We start from the raw sequence: 27119 nt of genomic DNA, 5'->3' as shown, positions 1-27119 counted from the left end.
TTAGAACTATGGCCAGGATTAGGACGAGGCAGAGTGGTCCAAGTGCAGGGTCAGACCCTGTCTCTAAAATGTTCACATTTTGTTCATTGTGGGTTTCTTTTTTGCATTTTTATTTTTAAAAACATCGCACTAAAATACTATTTATCTTGATTAATGAATGTTTCCTTTTTGGTGAGGAGAAGGGGTGGCGTGAGGGGGCATTGGCTTCGCCTTATATTTTGAGACCATCATCCTGACCCTGAGAAATACTTGATGTTGGTGCACTAGTAGACATCTCTTCCCAACTCCATATTCAGTGATTTCACATTCGTGGCTTGAAATCAAAGTAAGAGTATTTACACCACATAAATGGGCAAACCACACACCAGGGTTTCAGAAATTTGGTAACAGCACACACGAGAAGCAAGCAAGTCCTCAGATGTGTATTTTTTACATTGTTCCTGCTAACATCCTCTCCATTCTCCCCCTAAAAAATCCAGCTCATCCTTCCTATCCCCAGCTGGGAATCATCTTCTGAGTTCTGCTCCTACTTTCCCAGCCAAATGGCCACAACTGTCTACCCTGTGATTCCCGCTACTTCATATTGGGTCAACAAGACAGCAAGATCCTTGATAACATGGCTTTGGGTGTCAGACATGCCTGGGTTTACTTCTTGCCCTGTCACTTGCTGGCTGAGAGGTCTTGGCTAGGTGACAACCTGAATTCCACAAGGGCAGGGACTTGAGTGAGACACATCTCCAAATCAGTTCTAGCATCCAACACAAGAGCAGTACCCAAATCTCTGCATCCTCTTCTCCTTGCCCAGCCACACAACCTTGGAAAAGTCATGATAAACTCACAAATGAGTAAGTGAATTTTCATCGACTCCTCACAGCACTCAGAGGGGTAAGTGAATGATTAAATGAAGGAATGAATAGATGAGCAAGTAGGTGAGAGGCTGGATGGGTGTGTGTATGGGTGAGTTTTCTTCAGTGTGTTGCCAGGGTAGGCAGCCCTAATCCCACCCATATGATCCCACCCCTGGAGGTGAGGCTCCCTGTTAGGCCCCCACTCCCACCCCTTCCCACTCCCAACAATAAGCACCCAGCCAGGCCACCAAAGTTGCTGAGTATTTATTTGGCCCCAGGGGGAGTGCAGGAATTAGACTGGGACAGGAGTGGGTGGTCCTGTGTTGAGTGAAGGAGACAGCAGGATGGGCTCAGATTGTCAAAGCAGAGGGTTGGACCATGGGTGGGTGGGTGGGTAGGTCGAGAACCAAACTGCTCCCCTCCCCACAGAGGTCCCTGGGACTGCTGAGTATATGCTGTGAAAGAGTTGGCAAGTTATCATGATTGGCATAATGGGGGTGAGAAGGCAGGAATAGGTCAGATGACCGGGGCGGGGGGTGGGGCAGCTAGCTAGTAGTCAGAGGAGGCTTAAAGGTAGGCCTGAGTGTGGCTTTGACCAGCAGTCTGAGGTCAGGGGCTTGAAGGTGGGGTCAAGGTGCAGGCAGTGGCCTCACCCGGTCAAGGGGCCGCAATGAGTGCCACTGGGCAATGGGCCGTCGGGGATTGGCCAGCATGTCTGCCCAGTGCCGCAGGCCGGCCCCACCAGCTGCTGCCCCTACAGCCACCCTCCCAATGGCCTCATTCTTGCCCAGCTTATCGTAGTCCAACACGGTCAGCTCCACCTGGACATTCTGGGTGGGCAGGGGAGGAAGAGGAATAAGGAGACTTGGGGGTGGAAGCACCAGGAGGGGCTGGAGGTGCTCTGAAATCTTTCTTTCCATGTGATCAGATTCCACAGGCAAGAAACCCTCAGGACCCCGTTTGCAAAAGGATAGTTAGAGGCCTTCTTAGAAAGCAGCCTCCTAAGGAGGGCCGACCTCCAGGACTCTAAGGTGGCTAAAGGGGCCTGCCCCTAAAGGGCTGTGGAGAAGTCTCTTTTTTTTTTAGTAGCCATGGCTCCTGGGGGAGGGGGGCATTCAGGTCCTGCTTGGGGCCACCTGGTTCTCAGAGGGAAACTGAAAACACAAGCTCAGAACCCAGGCTCTGACTTCATGGGATAGCTAAGAGTCCCTTTCCCCTAACAATGGGGGGGGGGGTGTTTCTAGGGGCCTGGGGCTCGAGAGGAGGGACTACTTGGACCTGGACCTGATCTTAGCTCACCTGAACTTGGTCACAGGGCACCTCAAAGCTGAAGGCCTCGTTGTAATAGGGGTTCAGGGTGTTCTTCTTGATGGTCGTTTTCTTCTTCCGCACCTTTTTGCCACCCTGCAGCAGGTGTACCTTGACATATGGATCTGGAGAGAGGAAGCAGGAGTCTCAGACCCTCCACTGCTGAGTCCAGGGGTGTCAGATTCAGGGGATGGCATGAGACTCTTCTTTGGAAGAGGTATCCCATGCACCCCTCAGGTCTCTTCTGTTTGTGCCCAAATGGAATCTATATCCTCTCATTGTAGCCTGAACTTCCCTCTCTCTCTAGGGACCCTCCAGCGGAGAAACTGCCAACCTCAGCCAGAGGACTCCCTCTGCCCCACCATCACCTCCTTGCTTCCCACACACCTGAAAGCCCTCCAACGTCCATCTTCTTCAGGTTTTTAGCCTCCAGGACGATGACCGTGAGCTTCCCGGCAGTGGGAACATAGCGGAGGGAGAAGCAGATGTCCCCTAGCTTATCCTGCTAAAAGACAGAGAGGAACCCATCTCCAAAGTCCCCACTGCACATCGTCCCCTCTGCCACCCTTCTTCGCTTCCCCTTGCCCTGGAGTGGAATGGTCAGAGCTAAGACTCCAGTGGTGTGATCCGAGGGGGGAGGCGGCAACCTACCAGGAGCACCCTTGAGGGTACCACTCTGCAGCAGGTAGAACATCTGGAAACAGTAGACTGGGAGTGGGGCGGGCCCAGTTGCGAGGGCGGGGCCAAGTGTGCTCACCTCCTCCCGCGGAGCCGCCTGCAGCTCGCGCCAGGCCAGTACTGGCCGCCCCAAGTCCACGGAGCTCATGGGGACCCGCACCTCCCCGATGGCATCATTGCGGGAGAAGCGGTCGAAGTCGTACACTGCCATGACCAGTACCCTGCCCCCCAGCTCTACGTAGGGGACCTGGAGGGGGTGCGCCCAGAGAGCACAGGTAGAGAGAAGACAATCAGAGAGAAAGTGGGGCACCGCACATCAAGGCAAAGGAGACAAGTCGGGCAGCGAGAGGCACAGGGGATAGTTGGGGGGAGGGGCAGTTCATGGAACCCAAAGGGGACAACCCAAGGACCAAGGGAACAGCCCAGGGGTCTGTAGTGCCCCAAAGGGACCACCCAGGAGCTAGTCCCCAGAGCTGGTAGCTGCCACTTGAGTTGTGGCTACTTCCAGAAAAAGCAGAATGAGTCGGTCCTCAGTGTTCTAGGGACTGGGGGCAGGCTTCCAAGTGTGGGGCACTGAGGCCAGGTGCTTACCTTGAAGGCAAAGTTCTCCCCAAAGTGTGGGTTCAGCGTCTGCCGGTGTACCTTGGTCTCATGCCGCCTCCTCTTGTCTGGCAGCAGGTAAACCCGCACATAGGGGTCCGAAGAGCCACCCAAGTCCAAGGCCGCCAACCCCTTGGCTTGCAGGATGCCCACCAGCAGCTGTACAGTGATGAGGCGCCCCAGTCTTAACTTTTTTTCTGGACCCTCCACCTCCTGCCAAAACCTCCCCATGATCCACACCCACCTGGCCACTCTGGAAATCGTAATCCAGTGAGTACTGCAGTCGTCCTAGCTCATGCTTCTCTGTCACCTGCTGCCCAAGCCCGGACAGTGCTGGCTCCAGCTCCTCTACTTCTGGCTGCACCTTAGGGAGCCCAAGGCAGAGGCTGGTGAACCTTCCCTCCTGTTATCCTCCAGACTAAGAAGCCAAGGGAGACCCATACATCCCCTTAGCTACACCTTGAGCAATTGTAGGCTAAGGAGAGTCAGTGTTTGACTAGTGATATCTGCCAGAGGCAGGGAATAGCCATAGCAACACATATACAGTATGTCAATGTTTGATTAGTGATGTCTGCTATGGTTGGGGAACACACGTTGCAATGGGTAACCATGCCTAAACTAGAAAAACAAGCACAATAGTGTCTCATTGCCTTCAGGAAGGAAGCAGGAGATTTTATTTCATAGCTGATAGATGTATTGGGGCGGTTGTGCAAATTGCTATTTTGATTAGTGATCTTTTCACAGCACAATATGGAGGAGAAATGGCATATTTGCTGTGTATTTTCCATTCTAAATTAGAACAAGTAAACCAGAAGGCTTCTTAACCTAAGTTACCAATTTTCAAAATTCAATGAGAATCAGAATTCCCATGAGTAGTGTGGTAAAATGCCTTCACTTTAGAGATTCTGACTCAGTAGGTTTGGTGCAAGGTCCAGAATTTACATTTCAACAAGTACTGAAGATGATTTTGATGCACATGGTCTTTGACTGTCACTGGCTAAAGGGTAGGGATGGAGACTGGATACCAGAACCCTAAAGGGCCTCCCTTATAGGTAAGAATTATAACAGCTACTTGTTGAGAGTGAGGGGAAATACTAGTTATGAACCAGGAACTTGAGGGTCAGAGAGAAACAGTGAATTTTCCAAGGTCACACAGCTGGTTTCTCTCGGTTAGAAACCCAGGGCTCCTTGGTTCTAGGTGAGCATCATTTCACTCTGCATTCGGAGACCTAATACTCAAGTCCTTGCACCTGTAACTTTTCATTTTCCACCCCAATGGCCTCTTCCAGCTCATGGTTCCTTTCTCTTCTCAGGGCTGCTATGAGACCTCCTCCATGGTCTCTTTGCCCCAGGTCAGTGCCCCACATGAGTTCCAGGGTGTTCATCCTAACACCCATCTGAACTTGTCCTCTCCTGCTCAAAACTCTCCACAGCTCCCAACCACCCTCATTACATGGACACTGCTAGCTCTCTAGCCACTTCACTCTAGGGCACAGTGGATCTGTGCTCTACACCCCAGCCAGTGTGGAAATGACTCTTTGTTTTACAAATACATGTCAGAACCTGGATTCCAAGCCTCTGTACATGTGCTTCCTTTGAGCTAGAATATCCTCTCTATTCTTGGTTAACTCTATGTGTCGCCTCCTCCGGGAAGCCTCTGGGACCTTCTAGACTGTCAGGTGGTTTCTCTGCACCTCCACATGCCCTGTACTGCCACTAACATGCCACATACAACCCTGAATTGTGAATGTCTATGTGTGTGTCTAATTTCTCCACCAAGCTGGAAGGTCCTTGCGAACAGTGAGTAGGTCTGGTCCATCTCCAGGTCCCCAGGATCCAGTTTGGGGCTAGACACACAGGAAAGATGGGCAAATGAGGTGGGTGTGGGGGAAGGGTGCAGGGACTGAGGTTGCTGGGCTATGGAAGAGAGCAGGGGTGAAGAAAGGGGCAGGGCTGAGGGGCTGGGCCAGGCCAGACCTTGTCTATATAACTCTGGCCCAACTCCTTCACTTCCTGTAGGTGGACCTGGGCTTGGGCCTGGCTCTTCTTGCCCATCCGCCTCCGACAATGCTTCCGGTAGAGACAGAAACAGCAGCTGAAGATGAGGAGGCCTGAGACCAGGACGATTGTGGCCAGGGCCCAGGGGGGCACTGCAGAGTGAATGGACACAACAGACATTGAGGCCTTAGGAAGCAAGCTGGGTAGTTCAGTCCGGATGACTTGTGGAAGCTGGAATCCTGGCTTCATTTTCCCTCCAGCCATATCCATTCCGTTGTACTCCCATGTTTTTCTTCCTACTGATCTCACCTATAAAGTGATTTGATGCCCTAATCCAGGCTGACACCATCCAGCTTTTCTTGCCTAGGACTTCCAACCCCTATTCTAATTTTCTGCTCAAGTCCTGATGCTCTTAGAAGCCTTAACCCCCTCACCGGGCCTCTGTTTCTCTATCTTTAAAAGGGGAGAGGTGGACCTTACAGTTCACCAAGCCAAGATTCCAATCTATTCCACACCCCTTGATCTAGTTCTCATTTTTGTGGCAAATCTGTTCATTTTCTATTTCAATTAGATTCCACCACGATACTACCTGGATTTTTCATCCCGCCAGCCCAGCATGCCCGTCCGAATACCGCCCCCGGGAATCCTGGCCGGGCTTTCCCTCGGCTCCTGCCTCGGGTCTGGCTCACCTGGGCCCTGGCTGATGCGACTCGAGTCCGGAAGCGAGTCAGACGCAGGAGGCCCGGGGGTTGGGGGCTCCGGGAACATGGCGGCGGGGTCCTATGGTCCTTTCTGCGGAGGCAGCCAAGCGCCCTAGCGCCCCACGCCCACCCCGTGCCACCATGGAGTCTTCCCAACAGCAAAGAACCCACATCTGCACCCTGGGCGACCGGCTGCACGGTGGCATGCCGGGGATGTCGTTTCATCCTCCCCCGACGGAGGGCGCACGTTGTGGCTGTGTTCCCGGACCTAGTCCCATCCCGAAGGGGTGTCCTCTCCTTCCGGGACCCCCGCAGGGATCCCCGCTCACTTTCGCCCTTTTCTTGCCCCTCTGCAAGTGGGCAAAGGAGAGCCTGGGAACCAGCGCCCCAGGTTGCCTAGAGCAACGCCTGGCTCCGCTTTGGGTGGGGTGGGAGCCACGCTTGTTGCCCTGGCAATAGCCCGTTTCCACGACAACGGGCGGAGCTTACGCACGGAAGCCAAGTCCCCGCGGGGCTGGCTGGCTCCGTGCCGTGTCGTGCCTGGGACCCCAGACCGGATCCCCGGATGAGCGAGGGTGGGGAGGGGCGACCTTCCCGTCGGTCCAGGCGCCCACATCTGGGGTCTCCCTCCACATCTGGTCCTGGGAGCGGACTCGGACGTCCCTCCTCTTCCACTCTTTCCAGAAATGCGGGGGCGAGGGGCATTCTGCTGCCTCTGCTGGGCTCCCAGCCTTCTCGGCCTGCTGGTCTCTCCCGCGCATCTTGAGCTCTGTGTTCACACCTATTCTCACGACCGCCTCGACCCCTACTCCTAGCTCTTGACTCCCTACTTCTGTCTGTACCCCCATCAGACCCTCGCCGCTCCCCCACGTCTTGCTTGCCCTCTGCTTGTTATCTGGTCTCGGTCTCCCAGGGTCTCCCACTCTTTCCCCCTGCTCACCCTTCCCTCTCCTCTGGCTCTTTGTCCCCACATCTGTCTAAATCCCAGTCTCAATGTTTCAGGGTCTAGTCCTCCTACTCCCTCTGTTGGTCCCACACGAGGTCTCCCGCACACGCACACACCCCTTCCCTCTAGGCATGGGAGGAAGGATGGGGTTTAGGGAGGGGATCCCAACAGCTCCTTACCAGCTGGACGGGACCCTCCCAGGAGACGCAGCTGCGCGGGCCTCAACACTGATGCGGGCGGGTGGCGCTGTCCTGGGTGCTGATGCGAAGGGCGGTGGGGCGGGTGCGCGGCTGGGCGGAGCCGGGCCGGTGTGTGTGTGTTGGAGGGGGTCTGGTGAGGGAGTGTGTGTGTGTGTGTGTGTGTGTGTGTGTGTGTGTGTGTGTGTGTGTGTGTGTGCGTGCGCGCGCGCGCCTGCGTGTTCGGTCTCGGTCTCGGGTAGGTGGAGAGCCCCGACCCACCCCTTGTCCCTCCCCCAGGCAGGAAACACCAGGGAGCTGACGGATATTCATCCTGGTCTCCCAGGATTTTCTGCCTTCTAGTCCAGCCCTCTGGCATCTAGCCCCAACCCATCCGCACCCACTGTACTGCCCAAAGAACCAGGAGCCAGGGTACTCGGTCTAGGACCAAGGAGACCCTCTCCGGAGACGCTAGTATTCAGATATCCAGACAAGAGACTCAATGTGAAAGTCTCTAGCATATTAGCTGCAGACACCATCCCACTAAGTCTATCCCCCATTGCTAGCCCCAAGAGGCAAAGCCCCCATGTTCTTTGCTTTAGGGAACCGTATCCATACCGCCCAGACCCTGGACACGGAACTCTGTACCTCCAGCCTTCTCTGAGACTCAACCTTTCCAATCTACGTTTTTCAGCGGCAAAATTGTAGGCCCATCTAGTTTCCTCCCTAGGAGGACGTTTGCCTCAGTACCTAAACGTCCCATCCCCAGGAACACCCCCGTCCCCCAATATCATTTCCAAACCCAGAAATCCATTGGGGCAAGTGTCTCTGAGGAGGATAGTAATTTAATAAATTATGGAATAGAAGAAAAAGATATGTATAGACAGGGGGTGCTGGGAAACCTGAGATCCTAGAAAACTGATTTGGTTTCTGGAGTAAAAGATGGGTGGGATCCTGGCTGCCCTGGCTCCTTGGGCAGCCAGAATCCTTGACCTTCCTCCTTCCCTCCCTCCCTCCTTTCCTTTCCTTCCTTCCCTCCTTCCTTCCTTCCTTCCTTCCTTCCTTCCTTCCTTCCTTCCTTCCTTCCTTCCTTCCCTCCCTTCCTCAGAACGCGGCCAGCTTGTTCTGGAAGACCCTAGCATCCTCCTCCCATTATCTTCTGGTGGGATCTCAGATCCTACCTAACCTCCCTCCCACAGGGAAGCAGTGCAGGCTGCCAGTCTCTCCTGCAAGACCCAGGACTCTGGGACCCCAGTCCTCTGCTTTCCCAGGGGTCCAGGAATTTGGGCTGAAGTCTAGATGCAGAGTTTGAATCTGGCTGGGCTGGGGTCTCAGCGCCCCAAGCTCAGCTTCCCCTGGTGGGCCTGGATGGCAGCCTCATTCTCAAAGAGCAGATTCTCATATGTGGTCCCCTTCTCGGCTGGTGCTAGGGATGACTGCTGGAGAAACCTCAGGATACACTGGTGCAGGAACACGTACTGAGCCTGGGAAGGAGACACAGGGAGAGGTGAGCTTTGGCCCACTTTCCCCTGGGGCCCCACACCCACCTACCGTGTCCCCTCAGGAGCCCCGTCACCTCAGTCTGCACCATCATCGGCCAGCTTTCCCGCATCTTCCTCATGTAGCTGAAGGGCCGCACGAGACCCTCATTCTCCAGCTGCCGCAATAGGACATCCAGGGCAATGTGGGTGCCCATGTGACTCACGCCAGCACTAGGCAGGGACAAGATGAGGTCAGGCCATGGGAGGGGGATCTTAAGACAGACTGGAGAGATCTGTTTTTGGAGTGCCCAGGGATTGGCGTATTATTCAGTGAGGCAGAGTTCTGGGGGCCACGGTGTAAGTAGGGGCACTTAATAAAGGGGAACACAGTTACGTGTGACTCTCTGGAGTCCTTTCTACCTACCAGGCCCTGCTCCAAGTGCTGCACATGCCTGCCTCACTCCTCCCATGCCTGAGAAATAGGGACGGTCAGAAGACCCATGATACAGATGGGGAAGTGGATGCTGTGCCAGGTGAAGTTGTTTGTCCCAGGTCATTCAGCTAGTAGGTGACAGACCTGGGGTTCATACATGGGAAGATGAACTTCCAAGATGATAACTTGTTAAAAATTTTTAAACAAAAAAAATTCATCATTTTAAAGTGAACACTCAGTATTTTAGTACATTCAGTGTTGTGCAACTGTCATCTCCATTTAGTTTCTAAACACTTTCATCTCCCTGAAAGGAGACCCTTCACTCATGAAGCAGCCGCTCCTCATTCTCCTCTCCCTTTAGCTCCTGGCAACCCCCACTGTTTCCTGGTGGATTTGCCTGTTTTGGACATTTCATGTAAATGGAATCATACATGGCCAGTTTCTTTTACTCAGCCCCCGTTTCTGAGCTTCACAGACATCATCACATGAATCAGCACTCCACTTCTCTTTATGGCTCAAGCTACAAGTCTAAGCTACTGCAGGTGACTTCCTTTTACACTGGTAGGGGAAAGTCTGCTGCTGGGGATGCCGCCACAGGGACCACTCTGGGACAGGGCAGGTGTTAAGGCATGGTTTGGTGGAGATGTTGGGAGTCCCCACTCAGAGGCTGGGCGTCACTCTGGAGCAACTCCCCTATGGCTTCAGCATAAACTGGAAAGCAAAGCGACTGAGGGATGAAGCCCTGCACAGGGGCCCAAGGAGGAGTTTCAATGCTTCTCAGAACCTCTGGCTGTTTCTCCCTCTTCCTCCACTGCCTTTCTGACTTGCTTTCCCATCTTTTCATCCATGTCCTCATATCTTTGCTCCCAAGCTGCATCACTGCCTCTTTGCCCTCTGCCTCCATCACTACCTCATCTAGAAGTGCACAAGGACCCAAGTAACCTGCTTTCTGGGTCCCTGAGTCCTGAGGGGGCATTACTTTCACAAGGGGAGGCCTCAGGGTATACTCACCTGCAGTATACAATTGGGGGGCCTCCCCTCGGGGTCTGGTCCAGCCACTGCCTGAGCACCTTCCAGAAGGCCAGCAAGGGGTCGGGGGAGTGGGGCATGCTGTGGTCTGGCCAGGCCACAAAGTGGAACCGACGCACATGGAGAATCCTCTGCTCATGTGTCTAGACCGAGGGGTTTGGGGAGGAAGAACTCAAAACCAGGGTATGGGGAGGGTGATGGTTTTTGATGGGTGGGGGCATCCCTGGGGCACACTGGGGTCTCTGGGGGAATGACAGAAGGTTGGACGCACATGCCAGAGCTTCACGTCCCATATAGTCCAGTCCTCTATCACCTGCTCACCCTCCAGGGTCACCTGCAGGTGCCTGTGGGTCCAAGGCTGGGCGTCTAGAAGCCAATAATACTCACACTTCACCTGGCTGGGACAAGAGGACATCAGAGAACAGGAAGCCCCGAGAACCCACCTGGGGTACCTCTGCATGGTGTCTCATATTCAGAGCCAGGGCACCCCTTGCCCTGATGACCAGGCAGGAGCCATAGGTGGCAAGGTGTACATGCGCCTCAGCCAGGAAGACCCTCTATCCCAAGGTCAATAGATCAGCTTCACCCAATACGTGGACTGCTGCATGGCCTGAGGGGGATGCAGGAGCCTGGGGTTCTATGAGAGGGAGCCAGCAAGGTCTGGGCCAGGGTCTAAATGAGGGTCAGTCCCAGACCTCTTACCCGACCCAACTCCACACAGTTGGTCAGCATGACAAGGCTATGGCTCTGTTGCTCCCACACCAGGTGCCAGAAGTCACCCACCATCTGGGGCAGGGGACCCTGGGCCACAATGAACTCCTGGGGGCTCCAGAGACCCTGGCTGAAGAAACAGAAAGCAATGACCCCTGAGGCCATCCTTGGGCCCCCTGAGTACCCTCCCAGCTCCCGGCCACAACCTACAGGTACGAAGCTGGGGTCGATGTAGTCAGACCCCGGCTCCCTGTGGAGGGACTTCAGAGGCACCAGTCATCTGGGGGAAGAGGCCAGCACCAGTGGTGTAGACAAAGGCGAGAGACTCAGAAAGGCCCAGACCAGACTGGGCCCCAGGAGCTGAAGTCATGCTGAGCCGCAGACACACTGGGAGCTCTGAGGGGGGTAGGGGACCTCCACAGGGAAGAGTGAGTTGGGGACACTTATGTCCCAGGGACAAGGAACAAGGGACAGGCTGGGATAGGGCATGGACAAAGTTACACTGGGAACAAGTCAGCAGAAGCTTTAGACTCACAGGGCAGCACATTTCTGTACCGGTTCTTTACACTGTTTTCTGGAGCTGAGGCCACCATCTAAGACTGGCTGTGGCCCCCCAGGGCCAAATGCTGGAAGCAGAGGCAGAGGAAGGGTATGCAGAGGTTAGAACCCCTCCACCCTCACTGGAGGGCACCCCTGTTGCTCTCTTTGCCTTCTTCAATGCCCCCCATTTACCCTCACTCCAGAGTTCTGTAGCACCCATGGAAATGAAAATATGTGTGTACCACCATCCCTGTGGAGTATTCAGGAGGATTTTGGGGATGGTGTGAACTGGAGGGGTAGGCTAGAGAGAGGGATGTCAGGGGAAAACCAAGATGCTTTCTCTAAGACTGACCCAAGGACCTCTTATAGTGTAAGATTTCAATGATTTGAAAACAGAATCGTGTCTGAGAACTTTTGCAGACACATGTCGCTACTTCTATTTAATTCCAAAGGCTATGGAGAGGTCTGGTGGGTGCATGGAGCTTAGTTGAGCCCCTCTGTCCTCGCCCCACCTGATACTCCTCCACAAAGCCACAGTTGCTATCCTTCTCATTCCTCCAGACATGGTCAGCAAAGTCATCTGCCTGGATGTCCCCCTGGAAGCTGAAGGTAAGGGGATAAAAATTTTAACCTCCTTTAATCCTATGCCTTTGGGATAAAAGAAAAGGTGTTTTTGTTGTTGCTTACATCCTCAGAACATATTTATTTTATAACTAGAAGTTTCTACCTTTTGATACCTTCACCTGCTTCACCCGCCCCTTCATCCCCCAGCCTTTGGCAATCATCAATTTACTCTCTATATCTATGAGTTTGTGTTTTTCTAAATTATTTTTAGATTCCACACGTAAGTGAGATCATACAGTATTTGTTTTTCGGTCTGACTTATCTCACTTAGCATTATGACCTCAAGATCCATTCATGTTGTTGCAAGTACCTGGATTCTCTTCTTTTTATGGCTGAGTAATATTCTATCATATATATACATATAACCACATTTCCTTTATCCAGTCATCCATTAATGGACATCTAGGTTGTTTCCATGTCTTGGCTACTATGAATAATGCTGCAATGAACATGTGGGTGCATATGTCTTTTCGAGATGACTTTGTTTGCTTTGGATAAATATCCACAAGTGGAATTGCTAGATCAAAAAAAAAATGTTTTTCATTCATTAATTATACTTCTGGGCATATAGTCAAAAGAACTGAAAGCAATATCTTGATGAGATGTTTGCACAGTTATGTTCATAACAGCATTATGTACAATGGCCAAAAAGTGGAAGCACCCAAGTGTCCATCAATGGATATAAGTAAAATGTGGTCTATCCACACACTGGGGTATTACTCAGCCTTAAAAAGGAAGGACAGCCTTTTGTCTGGCCACAGTCATCACATAAGCTATGATGGGCACTTACAAGTACATCCAGGAGCTATAGAGGAAGAAGCAGTCTGATGTAATGTGCTTTCTTCTCAGGGTGGGCTGCTTGCAGTACCATCAGCCCTCTGAGCTCCATCGGGCCCCACTCCACCTAGCTCAATAAAGTGTGCAAGCTGGGATACAAGGCCAAGCAAGGTTATGTCATATATCAGATTTGTGTGCACCATGGTGGCTGCAAACGCCCAGTTCCTAAAGATGTGACCTATGGCAAGTCTGTTCATCATGGTAAAGTTTGCTTGAAGCCTTCAGTCTGTTGCTGAGGAGCAAGCTGGATGCCATTGTGGGGCTCTAAGAGTCCTGAATTCTTACTGGGTTGGTGAAGATTCCACATACAAATTCTTTGAGGTTATCCTCATTGATCCATTCCATACAGCTATCATACAGAATCCTGATAACCAGTGGATCACCAAACCAGTCCACAAGCACAGGAAGATGCAAGGGCTGACATCTGCAGACCGCAGGAGCTGTGGCCTCGGAAAGGGCTACAAGTTCTACCATACTATTATTGGTGGTTCTCACCGCGCAGCCTGGAGAAGGTGCAATACTCTCCAGCTACACCGTTACCGCTAATATAATGTTTGTAAAATTCTTACCCAATAAACAATTTAGGACAGTCAAAAATAAAGGGGTAGGGGAGGAGATTCTGACCCCTGCCACAGCATGGATGAACGAACACTGAGGACACTGTGCTCAGTGAAATAAGCCAGTCACAAGAGAATAAACACTATATGGCTCCACTTATATGATGTACCCAGAACTGTCAAATTCATGGAAATGGAGAGGAGAACGTGGGTGTCAGGGGTTGAAGGGCAGGCCAGGGAGTTGTTGTTTGATGGGACAGAGTTTCAGTTTTGCAGAATAAGCGTTCTGCGATGCTGGTGGTGATGGCTGCACAACAATATGCATGTACTTATTAACACTACTGAACTGTGCACTGAAAATGGTTAAGACATTGTTATGTTATGTGTACCTCACTGTAATTAGGTATTTTTTTAGTTCAAAAAAGGAGAAGATATTTCTTCTCCATTTGGAGCCAGTCCTCTTCTCCTTGGTTCCAGCCCACTCCCCCCTTCGCCAGCCATCAGTTCTTCCCTGTCTTTCACATCTGTACCCACTCCTCTTTCCCTGACTTAGAAAGATGCTAATCTCTTTTCTATATTAAAAAAAAACAAAGGAAGGAAAGAAGGAAGGAAGAAAGGAAGGAAGGAAGGAAGGAAGGAAGGAAGGAAGGAAGGAAGGAAAGGAAGGAAGGAAGGAAGGAAGGAAGGAAGGAAGGAAGGAAGGAAGGAAGGAAGGAAGGAAGGAAGGAAAAGAAAAGAAAGAAAAAGCCTTAGATCTCATGTTGCTCCAGCTCCAGCTCTCTCTCTTCCCCTGTGCAATATAGTCTGATTACTGCTGTCTGGACATAGCTTTGGAACCCTTGGATAGGGGCCACTCCGTTCCCTTTCTTGAGCAGCTAATTAAAGACGCACCTCACTGCCTCCTTTATGGGGCACAGTCTGGGCCACAAAGGCAGGTACCAGACAACAAGAGATAGCCCCCACGCCCCAGAGTCCATGAAATGATCCAAATGAAGCCCACTTGCCTTGCAATTCCTGTCCCTTCCTGAAGAAACCACAATGCAAGTTCTTGCTCATGTCTCCCCTACTTCCCAATACACCTGGGTGCTTCCCCACATGGCTCGTCTCTTGAGCTCTGTGAGTACAGTAAACTGTCTTTTCAGTGGTGCAGTCCCCCCAGTGGTACTGGCCTTACACCCAAAGGGTAAATTGGCTTATTAAAACACTGTTTCACACTCACTTCTCAGGTGGACCAGTTTTCTCTGCTTCCTTCTTACACTTCACCAAGGCCTGGTGTTCACACCCCTCCTCCAAGGGAACAATGTTCTATTCCAAAGTCCCCTTGTCTCATTCCCCCACCCCTTATCTCCAGTTCCAAGGGCCACCTTTCAATCTACCCTCAGTGACCGCTCAGCAGCACTTAGCTCTACTGATGCTTCTTCGTTTTCCCCAGGTCTACCCTCTCCCACTTGGCACCACCACCTCCCTGGCTGCTGCTCCTCCATCTCCTCTGTGGACCCCTCCATCTGGCCATCCTAAAAGGTGGGTGTTCTCAGGAGTCTGTCCTCTTTCCTCACCAGACACACACTCCATGTGGGGGTTTGTCCACTCCTGCCACTTCACTTTCGATCTCCACGTTTTTGATTCTGGAATCTCTATTCCTAGTCCTTGCTTATTGCTCTCCTGAGCTTCAGAACCACTTCCCCACCTGACCCCTGGAAACTCCACCTAGATGTCCTCAAGGGCTATGACTTGGACGTCCGACCATACGCGCTGAGATTGGGGATGATAGAATTCTCGACATATAGAGAGGGCTAGACTGGGAATCCAGTGAACTGTGGTGATTTGTTACAGATGCTGTGTAAGGCAGGTGGCATGCAGTAAGGTGGGGAGAGGTCAACTTCACTAGGGTGGGACACTGGCCAGAACAGGTTCTATGGCAGAGAAGAAACTGGACATCACCTTCCCCCACGCTTGTATTCATTCTACCTCATGCATCTGCATCTGATGGCCACTGCCTTTGTTTATAACTCATTCCTTTGCACCCAGGCCATTACAGCTGGTCTCCCAACTCCCCTTCTCTCCCTGTCCCATCTCTCCTCTACCTATCCCTGGGGATCATTCCAACAAGATCTGATGACTATGACCCAGTCTGAGGAGGATTCAGAGTGATGAAGACATTTTCACAGTGTCTCCTGAACTACCGAGCTGTTTATCCTACCACCACCCCAATGCCTCCACTTGCATGTCCACCAAGCAGCTCAGACATGATGTGTCCACCACCAAGACCCAATCCACCCAAACCTGCTCCCTATAGTCACTTGACTTCAAGCAATGATAATGCCAGTTTTCCTGGTGCTCAGGTGACATTCCTTGGGGTCCCCCTTGAGCCCTATCTGACTCCCACCACACACCCATTCTTTAACCAGATCTTCTGTTCAAACACTCACACTGCATGTAGATTCTGACCATTTCCTGGTCCAAGACATAATCACCTCTTGTTTGAATTATAACACAGCTCTTCCTCTATCTCCCTATTCTCGCCTTTGCTTCCTAAATAGGTGAGACTGTGTCACTGACATATTCAAAACACTCCAAAAACTCCCATCTCAGGATAAAAACAAAGTCCTTGCTTTCATTTATGAGGTCCTACCTGATCTGGTCCCACCTATCAGACCTCATTTCCTACTACCTTCCTCTTCACCCACTCTGCTCAGTCTCTGAGAAACACAATGTTCTACAGACCCACAAGGCACGCCCCTGCCCCAGAGCCTTTGCACTTTTGGTCCATCTACCTGGAATACCTTTCCTCTAGACATCCACACGGCTCCTCCCTCACTTGGTTCGAGTCTGTGTTCAAGTGATTTCCTCTTAGTTGTCTTCTCAGCGAGGCTTTTCCTGGACACCCTATTTGCAATTTCCTCTAATTTTAACACCCTACCTAAAATGTCCCTCTATCCTTCCTAGCTCTACCTCTTGCTTTATTTGTCTCCAAGTAAGTATCACACTCTTTGGTATCTTGCTTATCACTATTTTCCTGGGGTGGAATGGAAGCTCCACAAGGACAGGAATCTTTAAGTCACTGTTTCTCCAGCATCTAGGACAGTGCCTGACACATAATAGGTATCCAGTTACTATTTTGTTGGCTGAATGCAAGTCCCAGAGTTGAAACTGGAACTGATTGCAAAGTCACTGACCCAGGCTGGTTGGGGGTGGGGAGCAATGAGAATGTTGTGACCCCTGCTGCAGAGGGCATGAGGACTTTCTGAAATCAGTGTGGGTAGATTCACTGGCTGTACCCTCTGACCCATCCACCGACCAGCACATGTCCCTTGTTCTGACCTGATGGTGACTCTTTTGGATGCTCCCCAAACCCCCTGCTCACCTGAAGACCAGGTCCCCGGGTGCTGACTTCTTCTGGCTCTTCTTATACCTGGAGAAAGGACGCTGGCATGAAAGGCTCAGGGAGTGAGCCTGGAACCAGGGATCCTGATCCTGTCCCCGGCCCCTACCTCCATGCGGTTGGTCAGTCTTGTGCTGTCTCACCTCTTCCTTAGGAAGAAAGTCAGCAGGCCCACGAGGATGAGGAATAGGAGGACACCGACAATGTCCCCAGCAATAACCCCTGGGGGAAGGAGGCATGGGGGCCATTAGACTTGTGCCTTATCTGCTTATGTCCCACCTCTCGTCTCTGTTCTGACCCAGGAGGTGATCAGAGGGCTTACGGGTAAATGCCAGGGCAGAGAAAGAAAGGAGAACCTTCTGGGTGAAGCCCCACCCCCACTCAGCCTTTCCTTTCAGTCTCTCAGTTCCCCGGGGGCCTGGTCTAAGTGCTTCACTTTCTCAGGTTGCCTGGCTGCTACAGTGACACTGTCCTCCTTGGCCTAGACTAATAGTTCTCAGGACAATTTTGCCCCACCAACTACACTGGGTAAAGTCTGGAGACATTTTGGTTTGATGCAATCGGGGGGGGGGGGGTAGTGCCATTCGCATGGAATGGCAGAGCCCAGGGATGTGGCTCAACATCCTAGTTTGCACCAGACAGCCCCCATGGCACAGCGACAATTGATGGCATTGGTGGCTTTCCCTGGAACTGAGGCTCATCTCAAACATCTACTGCAAGGGAGCCCACCAAGGCTAACAGTGTCTAAGGCCTTGTTCCCAGGCTCTCATGGGCACAGAGCTCCTGGGTCTGTCCTCAGATGCCTGGTCTTAGGCTAGGCTCACACCCACAGCCCATCTCTATCAGCTAATGTGGCCCCAGCTAGAGCTTCTCAACTGTCCTTTACCAGAACTTGCCAATAGCCTCTAGTGGGGTCTTACACAGCCTGGGGGGGAGGCCTGTTCCCCTGATGACCCTGGTCTGTGGAATTAGACAAGAGAGTCTATCCTTCCGAGGATGCTTCTTGCCAAGCTAGAGACACTGCTAGGCAGTGGGATCCAGCGAAAGCCATTTATCATTGCACCAACCTCCAGTGTCCCTCCAGATCATGAGCCCAATCTTATAAGAGGCCCTGCTTCCTAGAGAGTGACCAACAAGGCCCACGGAAGTCTATGACCACCGCCAGTGTACATGGTCAGAGACTTCCTGAATATGAGATTCAAACTTCTTCAAATACTCTCATTGATGAGTTAAAAATGGTGCCACCACGGTGGAAAAAATTTGGCAGTTCTTTAAATGATAACTCTAAACAGAGTTGTCATATGATCCAGCAATTCCACTCCTGGGTACATATCCAAGAGAAATGAAAACACAAAACCATCTACATGAATGTTAATAGAAGCAGTACTTGTAACAGTCAGAAAGTGGAAACCACCCAACTGACCCACCCACAGGAGAACAGATAAAAAAGGAGTCTACCCATGCAATGGAATGTTACTTGGCAATGAAGCGCTGACACACACTTTAATATGGGTGAACCTTAAAAACAGTGTGCTAAGTGAAAGAAGCCAGTTACAGAGGGCCACATATTGTATGATCATATTTTTAGGAAATGTCCATAATAGGTAAATCTATAGAGACAGAAAATAAATAACAGATTCCTTAGGCCTGGTTGCAGGGGCAATGGCTTAAGGGGGTGTTTTCCTTTATGGAGTAATGAAAGTATTCTAAAATCAATTGTGACGATAGTAATGATTGGGGCGCAATACCATGGGTACACTAAAAGTACATATTAAATGGGTGAGTTGTATGTGACATGAGTTCTATCTCAATAAAGTTGTTTTAAAGAAAGCAGGAAAAAAACCACACAAACACACAGAAAAATGCCATGGGTAGGTGAGTCTCCCTCACAGCAGGGCCCTATGGCATCTAGAGAGACCCTCTCTGTCCCCTGGGGTTCAACTCACTTGCACTCTCGGTGTAGCAGGTCCCAGAAGCAGATGGAGCCCCCATTGTCACCCAGACAGTGGTGACAGTGGTGGAATAAGACTGAACTGGCTGGAGGCCAGACACAGACACATCTGTCCTGCAAGAAGGTCCATCCCAGGAGCCCCGCTGCCTGCCCACCTGTAGCTCGAAGGCTTCGTAGCCCCCCTTAGGGCAGGACCAGGTCAGGATGACCCTGTACCCCCCAGGGGTGCTGATGCAGGAGGTGATGGTGACCAACTCTTGGTCTGGGTGGAGGAGACAAGAGGAGTCAGTAGGTGCCACCTAAGGTGGCTTTCCATCCCCCTCCCCAGTCCACTACCAGTGATGTGGACCCTTTGACAAAAAACCTACCCCTTCCTTCCCAAAATCAAAACACCTCTTTTTCCTTCATTTTATGTCTTCCCCAAATGGACACACAAGTCCCCTCAAACTACAACTTCCACAAGAACCTGACTATCAATGCAACTTCTGAAGACATGCCCTCACTGCCTGATGGGATTTGTAGTCCACTCATGCCTCACCACCCCCAGGTCTGACCTAAGAGCCCCGCCAGGTAAAAGGGGCCATCTCGCCTGGAGGCTCTTCATGGAACTGGCCATGTCGTTCCTCTCTGCCCACACACTAAAGTTGTACAGAGTCCCGGGTCCCAGGGCTTCCACCACATAAAAAGTCTCACTGGTTGTGCCTGTCTGGGAGGCCTGATATCCTTGGGACTCCTGTTTCTTCTGGGGCTGTCTCCCACTGGCCCACTGGACTCAGTACACATACAAGTGAGAGTGGGGGTCTGCAGAGGCCTCCCACCGCAGGGTGATTGAGTTGTTGGTCTGAGTTTTCTTCTGCAGATTTGTGACCTCATTGGGAGCTGACAATTGAGATGAACACTCAAGGGGTTGAGTCCTCAAGGACCCTCACCTCCCCTGCACGACAAAGCCTAGGTGCCCAGTCATTGAATGAACCTACTTTCTAGGGAGTATAGACCCCAGAAAAGAGGTATAGACCAGCATTGCCTGGCCCTCTCTGTCCTGAGTCTGCAGCCCTGGGTCCCACCCACTGTCTTCTTCCATGGGGAGCCCGAGGTAGTGTCTGTCCTTTCTCATTTCTATTCACACCACATTCCTAGATGGAGCTGCTGACTTCAGTCTCCTCAGCCCGAGTGGCCAAAGACTAAAGTTCCAGATGCTGTCCATCAACAGTGAACCTGGAGTAATTCTGGCCACCCCAGCTTGGTGCCCTCCTTCGTCGGCTGAGAGGTGGGGCCCTGTTGCTTCAGCTTATTTACCAGCACAAGCTGTGGACAACTATCTAACTGGTGATTTTTTTGGTTCCTCAGAGGTGGTGCTGGACAGTCAGGGGCTCGCTTTGTCCCCAGAGAAAGACTCCAAAACTGATTGCTAAGGCAAGACACCTCCTAGGAAGCGGAGCTACAAACTCAAGTTTGGATGAGGCTGGAGAAGGTCACCAAACACAGTTCATCTCCCAGGAAGCTCCCAATGTCCCCCCATCATGCTCCAACCCCATCCCAATCACACTGCATCGCACCAGTGGCCCCAGTGAGGGTCCTGTTGTCACTGCTGGCCCCGTTCCTCTCCGCCCAGATGGTGAAGGTGTACTGGCTCTCCACCTCCAGTTCCCTTAGCATGATGCCAGTATCTAGAGTGTTGAGGGTACCAGTGGTAATACTGCCCTGGTCAACCCATGAGACCCAGTAGGTGTAGGGAGGGTGACCTGGGCCCAGGGGAGCTGTCTAGCTCAAGGTGATAGAGCTGTTGGTCTGGTCCTGTATTCTGAGACTTGTCACTGCCTTGGGGACTGGAGGGAGGAATGGACAGTCAGGGTTTCTATGCCCCCCATCCATAAGCATCCAGAACACAGCTATATGCCCAGTCCCTGTGTAGCCCAGCTTAATGACAAACACTTCCTAGAGACGGAACCTAGACATACCTGGGCCCCTGCATCCCTGCTCAGTAGCAGATTTCTGGACAGGCCAGTCCCAGCATGGTCACAACTCTCCTGTAGACTCTGGGTGGCTAGGCCTGACAAGTATCAAGGCCCAGAGCCTGGAGGAGGCACCATCTCTGCCAGTTCTGAGCCTCTCACCAAGATAGCATGGACACTGATGCCTCTCACCTGTGGAGATGCTGAGGTTCTGCCTGGAGCCAGGTACCCCATTCTCTTCTGCCCACACAGAGAATTTGTACAAGGTCCCAAGTTCAAGGCCCTCCATGGTAACACTGGTATTTGTTGTGCTTTGGGTCTCAGTTTTGTTACCATCACCTATCCACTGGACCCAGTAGGTGCAGTTCTGGAGGTCAGGGCCCTCAGGAGCCTCCCAGCACAGGGTGACGGAGCTGGTGGTCTCAGCCTCCACATTCAGGTTCCTGATGGGGTTGGGGTCTGAGAATGGGAAAGGAGGGTCTGGTTTCAGCAGGAGAGCAGGTCAGAGGGACCCTCAGCGGGCATCTCTAACTCTTAGTTTCCAGTCCTGCATTCTCAGGAGGCATAGGTGAGGGTCTAGCCCAGTGTTTGTCATGCACGCATAACTCAGATCCCATCAAGACGCAGGTCCTGACACAGCACATTTGTCTGGGGCCTAGAGCCAGCATTCCAGTCAGCCCTTGGAGGGCTGGGCTGCTCATCTGCAGCCATGCTTGGGGCAGCTGAACCTAGACAAGGCTTTCCCACAGGACCCCAGCAGCGATGATATATCTTTGCCCCCACTACTGGTGGCCTGGCTGCTAAGAAGAGATACCTGCTAGTGTTATATTCTAGAAAGCTCCCCCAGCCCCTCATTCAGGGGCAGGAGGGACTACAGACAGTCCCTGGGATATGGCCAGTCTCTCCTGCAGACTCACTCAAGGTCTGGCTCAACGAGGCCTAGGACATGTTGGCTCCCATTTGCTGACACATCCTCCTGTAGGATCCCAACCATCTCCTACTCCCCACCATGCCAAACAAGAGGAACAAATCAGCCAGTGGATGTGGGCACTTCTAACCTGTGAAATCCTCGAGGGTCTCCCTGGAGCCAGGTACTCCATCCTTCTCCGCCCACACAGAAAACACATACAAGGACGCTGATTTAAGTCCTTCCACTGCGTAACTGGTTATCATTGTGTTTTGGATGTCAGTTTTGTCACTGTCTCCTGTCCACTGGACCCAGTAAGTATAGTTGTGAGGGTTCGGGCCATCAGGGACCTCCCAGTGTAGGGTGGTGGAGCTCTTGGTCAACACTTCCACCCTCTGTTTTCTGATAGGGTTGGGAGCTGACAATCAGGATGGGGGAAATCAGCTATGGTTTCTGGTCCCCACGTTTCCAAGGCCTCCCTTACCACCAGACCCAGCAGGTGTAGAGCAGCAGCTAGACCCGCCATTCCACATGACTACAGAGCCCTGGAAATGTGACTTGTTCCCAGATGTGCTATGTGAAATACACACTGAGTTCCAAGGAACTGGTGTGAAATAAAGCATGTAGAACATCTCATCTGTCCTCTCGCATATGGACTGCATGGCAAAATAACACTTTGGATCTATCAGGCTAAATAAAATATCTCTTTATAATGACTTTCACCCATTTCTTTCTGCTGATTTTAACGTGGCCGATTGATAGAGAACTTGAATTTACACATACGGCTTCCACTTTATTTCTGCCGGTCTATTAAACCTGCCACACCCTTGTGTGGGCTCTCAGGCACTGCCAGCCACCACCCTTTAAACAGACAAACAAACAACAAAAGCATTAAACAGTGGCTTCCCCTCACTTGTGGTGGCATTGAGGGGCACTTCAAAGCTGTTAACTCCACCTTCCTCGACCCACACAGAAAAGTTATACAAAGACCCAGGATCAAGTCCATCTGCTGTAAACTAGGTATCTGCCATGTTTTGGGTCCCTCTTTTGTCATCCTGCCCAGTCCACTGGACCTAGTAGGTACAGTTCTGCAGGTTCATGCCCTCAGGGACCTCCCAGCGCAGGGTGACTGAGCTAGTGGTCTGAGCCTCCACACTCAGGTTCCTGACAGGGTTGGGGGCTGAGAATGGGGAAGGAGGGTCTGGTGTTAGCAGGGGAGCAGGTCACTATTGCCCCACTCCCCCAAGCTCCTGCCCTGAGTCTAGAGTCCAGAAAAACCACTCCCATCAGTGCCTACCCTGGATCACCGTGCCCTCTGTGGAGACCTCCCCGCCCGCCCCTGCCAAAAGCTCATGGACATTGAGGGCAGTGAAATTCAGCACCGGGCATTCACCAGCTGCCCTGGCCACTGTCCAGCTGCACAGGCCCTGGGGAGAGCCCAGAGGGGAAGAATCAGAGTCAGAACCTCACCTCTTGGGGACCCAAGTGAGACTGCGAGGCTGAGGGGGGCATCCTCTGCCATCATTGCTGCCTGAAGAAGAGGAGGGATGCGGCACAGTTTCTCCACCCTCAGGCTGGGCTCTGACAAAGTATCTAACAGTCCTTTCCGAGTGTGTGTGTTTGGGGCGGGGGGAGCTCCAGGGACACAGAAGCTGGGGTTGATGCCACTGATAAGGCTGGGAGATAAACTCAATGGTTTCACTTCCTGAAAAGTATGGCGTTGGAAGACAATAGGTAGAAAGCAATCAACAAACTTAGGGTTGGGGGAAGGCTGAGGCTGGGACCACAGCCTCTTCCTCTGATGGATGGAGCCAGGGCCTGGACATTTGCTCTGTGGGAAGAGGATCCCAGGTCTGAGGGAGGAGGTTGGGGGCCTGGATTCCCAGGTCTGAGAGAGGAGGGGCTATAGGTCTGGACCCCTGAGTCTGAGGGAGGAGACAGGGGGCCCGGACCCCTGGGTCTCTGTAAACTGGAGTTTACTGTCACCTCAGACACTATAATATCTACAAGCCCAGGTAAAAGACTCCCTGACAAACACCCCAACCTAGATGCTTGCTCCCTTGTCCTGTCATCAGCCTTTACTCCCTCAATACTTGAGTTGAGAGACCCCAGGTCCCCTAGCTCAGACCCAGGAGTGGCCTCCACCCCTCCCCATCCCACCCACCCCTGTCCCTCCTTGAGACCTAACAGAGCACTCACCAGCAGCACCAGGCTCCTCCACGTCCTCAGGTCCCCACCAGATCCTGTCATGTCTGCAGACACTGTGACTGACCAAGGTGTCCCAGTCCCAACTTTCTACCTACTAGACTTTCAATGCAAGGATTTTCCCTTTCCCTGCCCGAAGGTGAGGCTCCAGGCCAGGTCGGGAAAGGAGGAGGAGGAAGTAAAGGCTGCAGTGTGAGCTCCCAGCCCCGGCCCATCCTGTCCCTCTGCCTCTGTCCTAGCCTCAGGGCCCTCCTGTTCCCCCTGGCCATGGGGTTTCCCCTCCAGCGATCCCCTTGCCTCTTTTGTGCCAAGAAAAATACCAGGGTGAGGCACTGTTTCCCTGCCACTGTGTAAGTGCACAACACAGGTCCCAGAGGGTCTCCTGGTTTTACCCCAGCTATACAAAAGTTTCCAATATTATTTTCACAGGTACCCCAGGCTGTTTCCAACACCAGGGTCTCTGCACATGCTGATCCCTCTGTCTGGCCAGTTCTTTCTTGCCTTTGACTCCTACATCTGGTTGACCCGACACAGCTGACCACTCCTTTCTGTGTGAGCTTACCTAAGCAAATCTCTTACTAAACATGTGTGATGTTGCATGTGGCTATGTCTGTGTGTCTTTTTGAGGGTACAGAGAAATCTATTTCTCTCTGCTGCCACAGGGCCACTTCGACAACTGAGCACTGATGACAACTCAGGACATATCACTGAATCTGTGTCGAGTTATCTGAATCTACCATCCACGATCAGTCTCGAATTGTGTGCATGCAAGCTCATTCCATTCCCACTTGCTTTAATGTGAGATTAGCTCTTCCTTGATCTCATGTTGGTGAAATAGCCCAGACTCCAAACTCACTGCTCACTCCGCCACATGACTCGGTCTTGATTTTCTTCTTCCCAGCCACATGGTGGGCAGCCAGGACTGGAGGACCCAGGAAATAACGGGAGCAGGCCTCCTAGTGTTATAGGAAGACTCGGCTATCCTGGCTCCCCTCTCTCACTGACCAAAGCAAGAAATGAAGCAGATCTTGGGGAGGCCTGGGAAAAGGAGGTTCCTGAGGGCATTGAAGACCTCCAGCTCAGTTCCCAAAGCTGCCACCACACCCAAAAGTCCTTGGCAAAGTTATAATTGTCTTTTTTTGTCTTTCTTCTGATCATCAGCAAAATACTCAGCCAGGATGCCCTCTGAAGACTTAGAGGAGATGGATGGATTTCACTGGGCAGGAGGAGGGAGATAAGGGTTTCTTCTCCAGTCCTTCGAGAGCCAGATCTGTCTGCCCCACCAGGCAGCCCAAGCCCGCCCTGAATAGCAGCAAAGTGGGCTTTCTCCCAAGTCCTATCATGATGTTTAAGGGTTCTTTTAATCTACATCTTCATCAGGGAGGGGCCACCAGAATCCAAAGTCTCTACTATTAGCTTTTACCCCTACACTCAGTTCTGCCATCCACACCACCTGCCCCCGCATCCCGCAACTTTTGATGATCACTAATTTACTTCTGTTGATTAATCTGTTCTGGATATTTCATATAAATGGAATCCTATAATAACACTTTTCTGGAACTGGCATCTTTTACTCACTGTAATGTTTTTCAAGGTCCATGCATTTCGTTGCATGTAATAGGACTTTGCTTCTTTTTATGGACAAATAACATTTCACTGACTCGTGTTCTTAATGGGCTGTGACTGACAGGAAGTGGTTGGTTCTCTGCAGGGATGGATCCCAGTAAAGCCAGGTACTGTACTGCCAAAGATGGCCAACAGACCTGGGGGAGAGGCAAGGAGTGGATTTTCCTCACTGGCCTCAGAGAGAACCAGCCCTGCTGACACCTTCATCTTGGACTTCAGTAGTGGCCTGTATGTTAAAAAAAATGTGTGTGTGTGTGTGTGTGTGTGTGTGTGTGTGTGTGTGTGTGTAGTCTTCAGACAGATAGATGCTGAAATGTGGCTCCCAAGCACTCTTCACTGTGCTAGAAAGCTGCTCTGGGGCTCCTTTAGGGGAGAAAGCAGGTACTCATTTTATTCCCCGTTAGTCTGTCCTGAGCCCCCAACCTTGATGGCAGAGAGGGTAATGGGGACTGGGCAGTGAAGCAGGTGGCCATGACCACCAGGCTGGCACTGGGCAGGGACTTGACAAAGGCCTCACACACCAACATGGCATCTGAGATTACAAAAGCAGGATAACCCACCCGGACACTTGCCCCTGCCCAGGCCACGCCACAGCACTCATTCCTCGCCCAGCCCAAAGTCTTCCTCTGTGGTGAGCAGAGACACTGGCCTGAAGATGGGCAGGGACTAAGAAACAAGGATGGGCTCTGGGGGTCTCTAAAAGCACATCATGGATATAAGTCCCCTCTCTGCCATAAAAGTCCCTTATAGCACATCATGAATATAAAGGTACCCTGTCTGCTGTAAGAATCCCTTAAAGTACATCATGGATGTACATCTCTCTGCTGTGAGTCCCTCAAAACACATCATAGATATAGAAGTCTCCTCTCTGCCATAACACTACCTTATAGCACTTCATGGAGTAAAAATCTTCTCTTGGCCATAAGAGTTCCCTCAAAACATATAGATGTAGAAGTCAAGCAGGATTTGGAGAGGAGCTCAGACTGCTTCATGTCCTCAGATGCAGACTTTGAGGCCCAGAGAAGGTAAGTGGGCTAACAAGGTCAAAGCCAGGATGATGGCCACTCCTGGGTGTTTTCTTCCTAGTAGTATATTCCCACCCCATTGCTACCCACCCTTTCCTCTAAGGTCCCCTCATCTTTGAGTCCTTTCACCTCCTTTTCCCTTTCCTCCTCATATTGTTATGTGACTGTAGTGGGTTGAAATGTGTCCCCTAAAGATGTCCAAGTCCTAAACCCTGGTCCCTATGTTTGTGACATTACTTAGAAACAGGCTCTTTAGAAATGTAATTAAGGGTCTCAAGATGAGACCATCCTGGATTTCAGGTGGGACCTAAATCCAGTAACTGGCACCCTTAGGAGAGGAAGACACACAGGAGAAGGCCCGTGAAAACAGAGGCAGAGATCCCAGGGACAGCGGGGCCACCAAAAACTGGAAGAGGCAGAAGGACCCTCCCCTAGAGCCTCGGAGGGAGCACAGCCCTGCTGACTGACACTTTGACCCTGGACTTCTGGACTCCAGCACTTGTGAGATTAAATTTGTTTTAAGCTATAAATTTTTATAATTTTATAGTCTTTTGCATAAAGAGAACCCCCCAGATTTAGTATGGTTTAGATAACCCAAACCTGA

The 27119-nt window shown here is 51.7% G+C and overlaps 2 protein-coding genes and 1 pseudogene across 6 annotated transcripts; 1 reads left to right on the top strand and 2 right to left on the bottom strand.

Moving 5' to 3' along the window:
* Positions 1–1100: 1100 nt before the first annotated feature.
* Positions 1101–7396, bottom strand: SYT5 (synaptotagmin 5). 5 transcript variants are annotated; one of them, XM_016154256.2, is made up of 9 exons: positions 7259–7389; positions 6122–6224; positions 5412–5584; positions 3679–3798; positions 3426–3593; positions 2914–3081; positions 2544–2658; positions 2148–2281; positions 1101–1678 (listed from the first exon to the last, which is right to left on the bottom strand). In XM_016154256.2, exons 2-9 carry the CDS (start codon positions 6198–6200, stop codon positions 1478–1480), a joined length of 1158 nt encoding a protein of 385 aa, XP_016009742.1. In that variant the 5' UTR covers positions 6201–6224; positions 7259–7389; the 3' UTR covers positions 1101–1477. The 5 variants fall into 5 exon arrangements, with proteins under 5 accessions (XP_016009742.1, XP_016009740.1, XP_016009745.1 ...); XM_016154254.2 differs by having other exon boundaries at positions 2544–2661; positions 7259–7388; XM_016154259.2 differs by lacking the exon at positions 5412–5584 and having other exon boundaries at positions 6122–6902; positions 7259–7396.
* Positions 7397–8586: 1190 nt separating this feature from the next.
* On the bottom strand, positions 8587–25756 carry PTPRH (protein tyrosine phosphatase receptor type H). Its single transcript, XM_016154125.2, is given in 19 exon segments — positions 8587–8739; positions 8832–8967; positions 10181–10341; positions 10470–10592; positions 10901–11035; positions 11120–11181; positions 11184–11189; positions 11445–11535; positions 11962–12052; positions 16832–16879; positions 16993–17071; positions 18796–19056; positions 19368–19679; positions 20357–20626; positions 20945–21211; positions 21811–22077; positions 22573–22839; positions 23053–23086; positions 23859–25756. Coding segments are annotated over 19 exon segments (2814 nt in total). The 5' UTR covers positions 23910–25756.
* LOC107515425 lies at positions 12852–13456 on the top strand (annotated as a pseudogene).
* Positions 25757–27119: the final 1363 nt, after the last annotated feature.

The sequence above is a fragment of the Rousettus aegyptiacus genome, unplaced genomic scaffold (genome assembly GCF_014176215.1).
Source record: "Rousettus aegyptiacus isolate mRouAeg1 unplaced genomic scaffold, mRouAeg1.p scaffold_m13_p_14, whole genome shotgun sequence".
Lineage (NCBI taxonomy): Eukaryota > Metazoa > Chordata > Mammalia > Chiroptera > Pteropodidae > Rousettus > Rousettus aegyptiacus.
The sequence above is the reverse complement of the archived record's forward strand: the minus strand, read 5'-3'. Positions and strand labels throughout refer to the sequence as shown.